The following is a 9,892-nucleotide window of genomic DNA, read 5'->3' as shown; positions in this document are numbered from 1 at the left end:
CTCTTTCCAAATGTCAAACCAAGATTCATTTAATCCTTGCTCCCAACTTGTCCCAACAGACAGCTTCTAAAATTTCCCTTTTTCTTTCTCCACTTTTTCCTTTTAAACTATATCCTTCTTTTTGGGTATATATGTGCCTCATTCTTCTATATATAAGATCCAATTTTTCTTTCTTTCTAACTACTCCACACATACAAACTTCAATAACTCTTCTTATTCCTTTTCTTTAATTTGTACATCAATTTAATTTTTCTCCATGGAAAACAAGCTTAGGAACCATAATTATACATGCATAGCCAAATCAAATAATCCTAATTCCCTAGCCATGCACAAAAACTCCCACACAATATCGAAAATCAAACCGAAGATACGCATAATTCACATATTTGCACCCGAGATCATCAAGACCGACGCTGAAAATTTTAGGGAACTTGTGCAAAAGTTAACCGGGAAACCAAGTGAAGAGAAAAAGTATTGCAAGAAGAAATCAAAAAGTGAAGGAATTAGAGAACAAGAATATTCAAGGAGTACTACAAGTAGTGGTAGTGGTTTATCATCAGAGGATTGTTCAAGAATGATAACAATAAAGAAAAAGGAGGTGAAGATTAATAATGGTGAGTTTTCGGGGTTGGATATGAGAATGGATCATAAAGTGAAAGAAGAAGTAGGAGGATGTGGTGGAAGTAGTGATGAGAGTTGTGGTGGTTGGTATTTGGGAGGGTTTTCAGATTTGGAAGGGTTTATTTCTGAAATTGGTGGATTTCCTTTGTTTCCATTGAATTCCACTCATAATATGCAAGGGTTTGAACAACATCAACTTTTATAGGATATAAATATTTAGATACAAATGTATGCCTTTTTGCTAGATATATATTATAGATCTATTTATTTTCTTGATTTATATCTTAATTACAATGTATGTTTGATTATGATTTTTTTGTTTTGTTTTGTTTTTTTATGATATATAGAATGACTCGCTCATTAATTATGTACTTTAAAATTGTTGTTCCTATGATGTTTTTGTTTTAATTTCTATGGGGAGAGACGAAATTGTGTGCCATTGTGTACATTAATCTCTTCAAAGATTTTAAGTGTGTTTACACTATGTCATTACAAGAAAACACGCTATTTGCAAGATACTTTTGTCTTAGAAAACACGCTTAAGAAAACACACCTCTTTGTTAAATTTTTATATGCACTAGTCATTGATGGAACCCCTAATCACATATTTAAACTTGCTTTTCACTCGATAACATCTGTTTGGTTTAATATGGCTCCACCTTTCATACTTTTAGATGAAAAAAATACCTGACTTGTTTGTGTTTTTTCTTCATTCGATTTATGGTGAATTTAAGAAAACCAAAATATGTTATTGATTTTTATATTCACTTTCAATTCAAACATGTAAATGGATACGATAGTAAATCCCATAGATTTTTCTTCCTCCTTTAAATACATATAGTTCAAAATTAGACGGGAATTGTTTCTCTTTCATTTGAAAGTGGTAACTTGTTATTCACACTTTCTCCGGTAGTTTGGTGATTGGATTAATATACTGCTTGAGTTTTGTTAAGAAAATTTGGGGATTGTGTCCCTGCTATTAACATATTAATTTTTTTAATTAATTATAAAATAGTAATATTTGCATATAAAAAAAAAAACTCTCTCCTCTCTCGGACATCAATATTCCAGCTATACATATTTTTTAAACAAATATTAACTTCGCTAACAAGAAAAAACATTCCTAATACAAACAAACATGTAACCCAAATGTTTATATATATGTTGCTTTTCGTACAAGAACAATGATAGTTTTGGTCCAAATGCAATGGTTTATTCCCCAAGTCATATATTAGTGATACAGGCCAAAGAATAAAAAGAAAACATTGATATTTTGCGCATATATTTATATTTTATACTCTCTACTTGTTTGAGTTTTTCTTTTAAAAGATAAGTATGTTGGAACTTTTTAGTACAATTTTCTTATTTTATTATACATAAATTTCTGGTAAGCTTCAATTATAGTTTATTGAAAAAAGAAGTTACCTCTAATTGCAAGCATCCATATCCAATCGTATCGAAGTTGGAATTCTCTATCAGAACTCGAAACAGTATACTAAGGGTTTTAAAACTTAAAAGGGGGGTACTTATGGCTTGATTGTATACAACTCAACCTTATTAAATGGTAGTTTTTTTTTTTAACGCATATTTTCTCCAGAATAAAATATATACAAAAATAATATTTAAAAAGTTAATATATTTAGTTAAAAAATATGATCAGATATATTTATTTTTTAAATATTTTTTATTTATATTTTATTATAGAAGAGTATAAATACATTAATTTTTTAAATATTTTTATATAATTAAAGAATAGTATAAGCATATATCTTATCACATCAAATACAAAGCAAATTTGAAGGGATATTTTAGACTAAAATATCTTGCATCCTATAGCTCGAGGGATCAAATCAATTTTGTTAATGAACTAATTTAGGTTATAATTAAGAGGCGGCAAGTGGCATTTTCCTTCTGTAAATAAAAAAATGGCATTTTCGTTGCCTTCAAAAGAATAAATAAATAAAGAGTAAATATACATTTTAGTCCTTCACAAAAAATATGCAAAACTGTTGGAACATAGAAAATATGTTAGTATGCATGAATTTAAAAGTTGGCAAAGTATTAGAAATCTTTCGCACATAATTTAGTTTTCAACTCTATAAATACTAAAGTACCACATTAGATATATAGTTTACATATATGAGATAACTTTCATCACTATATAAAAAGTGTAAAGCTCTTTAGAAAAACACACCAAAGTTGGAGGATGCAATTATCAGTTTTCTCTTTTCTTCCTCTTTTGCTCAATGCACTTCTGAGCCACTTATGCACTTTCTTTATGTCCCTTTGATATTTTTAGAGCGGTCCTACTACCACTATCCATTTGTTTTAGAGTGGTCCTATAATACCATTGTCCTACAATGCAGTGGGATACATATTCAATTTCTAAATAAGTTGTTTTTATCTTGAGGATGTTGTGGTTGATATTTGCTAGCTTGCATAATTTTGGTAGTGATGCGAAACATCTTAAAGAAAGTTATTTAGTTTACCTTTAATTTTTTTTTAATCCAAAAACAACAAATTTAAGATGTTTCTTTCTGTCATGTCTATCGAAGAGATTATTAGTTCTAGCTCAATTGTTTATTACTTCAACAAACTGTTTTAGTTTAAGGGGTGACATTTCAAACGATGACAACAAAATTTGCTATTTTTCTTAACTATGAAAAAGTTGTCAGTGTTCTGAAAGATAAGATTCATATGGTTCCAAAAACAGCAGAACAAAAAGAAAGGGATAAGAAAGTTGTAGAATTAACCCAGTGGGAAGAAAATGATTATCTTTGCAAGAATTATATTTTTAATGGACTTTTTGATTATTTATATGATTATTACATTGGTAAGTCTATTAGAAAAGTTTGGGATGCTCTGAAAAAGAAATATGATACTGAGGAAACTGGTGCTAAGAAGTATGATGTTAGCTGTTACCTCAAATATCAGATGATTGTTGACCCCTTGAGGCACAATTCCATAAAACTCAGAATATAGCTCACGAAATCATCATTAAGGGTATGCCTTAAGATGAGTAATTTGAAGTAGTTGTTATAATAAACAAATTTCCCCCTGCTTGGAAGGATTTGAAAAATTGTCTAAGGCATAAGACAAAATAATTTTTACTAGAAAGTCTTATAATCGGCCTTTGAATTTAGGAAGAATCTCGCAAGCAAGACCGTAAAGATAAAGTCTTTCTATAGGTGAATTGTAACTCTATATCTCCAATACCAACAACATTAATGGGGTGAAACCATGTCATATTTTAAACGACAATTCATTTGACATGCATCATGAAACAAAACACCAAAAACAACTATTTATACAAATGATCTTGCAGTGGGGCAACTTACAGAAAAAGAGAAAGAACAACAACATACTCAACAAGACAAAGCTAATACTAATTCACCTGAAAGTGATATTTTTTTCAGACCATAACAATCCAACATGATATGAACTAGATTACTACAGTTTCATTAAGGACAGACAAAGAAGAGCATCAAAGCCACCATGTTCTCACTCAAAATACCACAAACAAATATTAATACAAATGATCTTGAGGTGGGGCAAGTTACAGAAAAAGAGAAAGAACAACAACATACTCAACAAGACAAAGCTAATACTAACTCACCTGAAAATGATATTTTTTCAGGCCATGACAATCCAAGAGGATATGAACTAGATTACTATAATTTCATTAAGGACAGACAAAGAAGAGCATCAAAACCCCCTCAAAGATATGGTTATCTAGGCATTGTCAGTTATGCATTACATGTTGTTGAAGAAATCATACATCAAAATCCTAGAAACTACAATGAAGCTATTAGGTGTTGAGATAAAGACAAATGGCTTTTAGCTATGACTGAGGAGTTGAACTCATTTAAGAAGAACAACATTTGGGTTCTCATACCTAAGCCTGTCAACTCCAAAATTGTAGGCAACGAGTGGGTCTTCAAAAGGAAAGAGGGAATTCCAGGAGTTGAACCACCTAGGTTCAAAGCTAGATTAGTAGCAAAGGGATTCACTCAAGAGGAATAATCCTAGCCATGGTAGCAAATTTTGACATGGAGCTAGAATAGATGGATGTTAAAACAACCTTTCTCCATGGTGATCTCAATGAAACAATACTAATGCAACAACCAAATGGCTTTAGGGCTCAGGGAAAGGAAAATTGAGTTTTCCTGCTAAAGAGATCACTCTATTGGCTAAAGCAATCACCAAGACAATGGTTTTTGAGGTTTGATTCATTCATGCTTAGTCAATATTATGCAAGAGGAAATTTTGATAGTTGTGTGCATTATAAACAATTATCATCAATTGCATACATTTACTTGTTGTTATATGTGGATGACATAATAATAGCATCTAAAAGGATCATCAAAACTAGTCCAAGGATTTGTTGACTTTGATTATGTTGTGATTTAGATAGAAGAATATCCTTCACAGGTTATGTATTCATAGTGTTTAACAACACAATCAATTGGAAAGCTAATCTTCAACACATAGTGACATTATCAACAACATAAGCATAATATATTGCTCTTGTTGAAGTTGTAAAAGAAGGGATCTGGTTAAAAGGATCAATCACTGAACTAGGAGTTAGACAAGATTCAGTTTGAATAAATTGTGATAATCAAAGTGTCATTCATTTGAGTAAAAATTAATGCATCTTGAAATAACCAAACACATAGATGTTAGACTTTATTTCATCAGATATGTCATTGAAAATGGTGAAATCAATGTGGAAAAGGTGCATACAAGTAATAATCGTGCTGACATGTTTAAAAAACTGCCACACTTAGCAAATTTAGACATTGTCTAAATTGCTTAGAATCCATTCTGATAACAGAGATCGAAGACTAAAAGGATCTAATTTGGAGGATTATAGACTGAAGCTTCTCATTTGGTACCAAGGTGGAGATTTGTTGATAATTCGTACTCAAAATTGAAGAATTTGGAGCTTGTCTAATGTTGGTTGCGTGCGAAACAAACAAATTAACTTCTAGTTGTTTTCGGTTAGTTGTAAATTCCTTCTTATTACTCTCTAATGTAACTGATTTATATGTATAAGGCCTAGTTAGTTCTGATGTAAAAAGTGTTGGAACATAGAACCATCAAGAGAAAGGAAAAGAAAAAGAAAGCTTGTAAACTTTTATCCCATATTACTAATCTTTAAATTTTGGATCCAATCACCCATATGTAAGAGTTTAACTTTGAACTAGGTTAACAATTTTGAGTGTATTCATCTAGCATTTTACTAGTTTTTCATACAAGAAAACTTCATCAACTTCAATTCATTTGTTGGGTGAGCAATTGATCAAGAGAAACAACAACAACTAGCATCAGAGCTCTTGGTTTTTTGGATTCAGGGATAAGATGGGATCAACAAAGTATGTACTTGAAAAATTTGATTGGAAGAAGGATTTTGGGTTGTGGCGTCTCAAGATGAAAGCTTTCTTGGTTCGTCAAGGCTTGGAAAGTGCACTAGTAGGAGACAAGGACATGGCACCCTCTTTTTTACTAAAGGAGAATAAGGATATCATGAACAATGTTCATAGTGCTCTAATCTGGAATCTTGGAGACAAGGTTCTAAGAGAAATGTCAAAGGATACCTCAGTAGCAGATATTTATTTGGCTCATGTTGGAATCTTTATACATGATAAAATCATTAACAAATCGTTTATACCTAAAAACAAAAGTTATATACTTTCAAGATTCAATCTGGAAGTTCAATTGAAGATCAAATGGACGAGTTTAATAAAATCATTTTAGATCTTGAAAGTATTGAATTAAAATTGGATGATGAGGATCAGACCCTACTATTGATAAATTCATTATCAAGCTCCCTTGAAAATTTGTTTGATACACTTCTTTATGGTAGAGATTCATTGTTGTTAGAAGAAGTGTAAGATGCACTAATCTCTAAAGAATTAAAAAGGAAATCAGATGGGAAAGAAGAAAGAAATGGCGATGAGTTATTTGTCAAAGCCAAAGTAGGAAAGAAGAATCATAATTAGAAGAATAAATTCAAGTACAAAGACAAAGACAAGTAAAAAATGAAGTGCTTCATATGCAAGAAATATGGGCATTTCAAGAAAGAATGCCCAGATTGGAAATGAGAGAAAGGAACGAATAATGATGATGACTATGGAAATGCTTCAATATCCTCTGAAGGATATGACAACACAAAAGCTCTTATGGAAAATTCAACTGAAATCATGGAGGATGATTGGGTGCTTGATTCAGGGTGTTCATTTCACATGAAATCAAACATAGATTGATTCATTGATTACAAGGAAACTAATGGAGGCTGATCATGGGTATCAAATCAACCTACAAGGTAGTTGGTATTGGCTAAATCAAGCTAAAACTAGAATATGGCACTACAAAGATTTTATCAAATGTCAAACATGTTATAGAGCTGAAAAGGAACATAATTTCTCTAGGAATGTTGGAAGAAGCTGATTGTTCTTACAAGGCAGAGAAATGTATTCTAAAAGTTATAAAAGGATCCTTGGTAATCATGAAAGAAAAAAGGACCATGATATCTATCTTTTCAATGGTCAAGTAGTTACATGAACGACAACTATGGTAGTCTAAGCTTCAAGCAAAACCAGCTTGTGAAATCAAAGGCTGGGACATGTAAGTCTAAGAGGAATGCCAATCCTTGGCAAACAAGGCATGAAGGGTGGTGACAAGATTGGTTATCTTGAATTTTGTGAGCATTGTGTTTATGAGGTCCTTCCAAAGGAATTCTAGAATATGTTCAAAAGGAAACATTGCTCGAAAGAAATTCTAGAATATGTTCACAATGATCTATGGGGTCCTTCCAAAATTCCTTCACATGGAAGTAACAAGTAATTTGTTACTTTTCTTGATGACTATAGTAGAAAATTATGGATTTACATGTTGAAAAGTAAAGATGAAGCATTCAAAACCTTTAAAGATTGGAAGTATATGGTTGAGAATAAGATTGACAAAATGGTTAAAATTTGAAGGACATACAATGGTCATGAATTTCATAGTAAGGAGTTCACTAGTTATTGTGAAACTCATGGTGTGAGTAGACACAAGACTGTAAGAAACACACCATAGAAAAATGGAATGACTAAAAGGATGAATATGAGCTTGCTTGAAAGAATGAGATGTATTATATCAAATGTAGGCATGTTTGCACAATTTTAAGGAAACATTTTCCATACAACTTGCTATTTGTTAAACTTGAGCTCTTTAACTGTCATTTAGTTCAAAACCCCTCAAGAAATGTGGACAAGAAAAGCTGCTAGTTACAATCACCTAGAAATATTTGGGTTTGTGGCATAATATCATGTAAATGAAGGAAAATTAGTTCCTAAAGCCCATAAAAGAGTATTTTTTCGAACATCCAAGTGGTGTTAAAGGCTATAGGATACAGTGTCTTGAAAACAGGAAATATATCATCAGTATAAATGTAATAGAAAGGCAAAGAAAAAGAAAGCTTATAACTTTTATCCCATATTAGTGATCTTTTAATGATGGATTTAGTCCCCCAGATATAAGAGTTTAACTATGAATTGGATTAACAATTTTGTGTGTGTTCATCTAGTATTTTATTGGTTTTTCATAAAATTCTGAAATTTTTCATTCTTTTCTATTTCATAAGAAAACTTCACCATTTTCAATTCATTTGACGGGTGAGCAATTGATCAAAAGAAACAACAAAAGTTGGTTTGAGGAACAATGACCCTTATTTTGATGATAACAAAAATTAAATTTTCAGAACAATTTATTGCGCTAATAAATTTATTGGTGTCCAAATATTTGTCCTGAACTTTAATATTTTAATGTTGCATTCTCTGTTGAAAAGGGAAGGTAAACAAGAAAATCAAGGCAATATTTTGAAGAATCTATTAAATTTGTGTATGACTCTGTTAAATGTGCTCTCAATGCGCCTCTGTTGAATCTGATTACAAGTTCACTCTGATGATTTTGCGCTTGATAAATATTATAAACCAGTTGACCTTCTGGTCAATGTTTCAAGTCAACACTGATAATAAAAATCAACATTGTTAAGTCAAACCTTTGAGCCTAGAACTTTGAAGAAGTTAACATTCCAATATCCTTTACTCATCAAAGTTGGATTTATCTTCTGACTGAAGAAAGACATGACAACTTCTAGTTTTCTTGCTGATTTTATCAAGATACGCTGAATCAATTATGAAGACCGACATGGACATATTTTTAATGCTGATTTAAGATCTTTGAAGATTCAATACAAGTCACTATTTCACCATTTGATTTCATGCAATCACAACAACAGTCAAAAACCCTAATGGACTTGAAGCTCTATATGAAAGGACTTGTGATCTTCACTGCAATATACACAAGAGAAAAACCTATTGCCGTTAGACATAACAACTTGTGAAAACTCTTGTATTAGCTCTAAGTGTTGAGAAACCTAAAATACATTATGAGAACTCTTTTTGTAAATATTCTCGTGTTAGACATTTTCAGAAAACTATCTTAAACATTCTTGTAACTTGGCCTAGAAGTGATTGTTGTCCTCAACAACTTGACTGTACAAAGCTAGAAGGTTGAGATCACACAAACACAATCAATTTGACTAGAAGGTGTTCAGTGGACGTGTGATACTTTTGATGATTAGTGGATTAAATCGTTTATAACGAATGGACTGGACGTAGCTACCATGTTCGTGGCAAACTAGGATAAATTGCCTTGTGTTTCCTCTCTTTATCATGCTACTTGTTTTTGCTTGATCGTGTTTATTATTCTACCATTTCTTTTAAAAACAAATCAAAACCTTCAAAACACAATTCAAACCATTCTTTCTTGTGTTTATCTTTATTCAATTGGCACCAGAGATCGGCCTCAAGGTTGAGCACTTAACCGTGTTTGAATAAAGATCTTATTTTTTAATCTCTATTATGACTAACTCTAGTGGTGAAGTTACATGTGAAAATCTTAACTGGCCTCCTTTGTTTGATGGTGAAAGATTTGAATATTGGAAGGATAGGTTGCGATGTTTCTACATCTCACATCTTGCACTCTAGGACATAGTCGATGTGAGGCTCCCAAAGATGTTGTCGGTGTTGAAATGTCTAGAAAAGAACTCAATGTTGATCAAAAGAAATAATACAAGATACATCATAAAGTCATAAACGACAACAATAAAGAAACAAAAAAAAGCATTTTTGACGTGTCGGTCCTCAACTATGAATGAAGTAAACAAGTGCATTAAGTGAAGGCAAATATGCTTGTGAGGAACTATGAACTCTTTCATATGGAA

The 9,892-nt window shown here is 31.6% G+C and overlaps 1 protein-coding gene across 1 annotated transcript; it reads left to right on the top strand.

Annotated features, from left to right (window-relative positions):
- On the top strand, positions 1-1,012 carry LOC101489086 (VQ motif-containing protein 25-like). Its single transcript, XM_004497839.4, has one exon. The coding sequence runs from the start codon at positions 257-259 to the stop codon at positions 824-826; it is 570 nt and encodes a 189-aa protein (XP_004497896.1). The 5' UTR covers positions 1-256; the 3' UTR covers positions 827-1,012.
- Positions 1,013-9,892: the final 8,880 nt, after the last annotated feature.

Source organism: Cicer arietinum, chromosome 4, assembly GCF_000331145.2.
Source record: "Cicer arietinum cultivar CDC Frontier isolate Library 1 chromosome 4, Cicar.CDCFrontier_v2.0, whole genome shotgun sequence".
Lineage (NCBI taxonomy): Eukaryota > Viridiplantae > Streptophyta > Magnoliopsida > Fabales > Fabaceae > Cicer > Cicer arietinum.
This window is presented reverse-complemented; position numbering and strand designations above follow the sequence as displayed.

Bases quoted from the DNA above. Each gene is read 5' to 3' on its own strand.
- LOC101489086 (XM_004497839.4), top strand. From the start codon at position 257: ATGGAAAACAAGCTTAGGAACCATAATTATACATGCATAGCCAAATCA.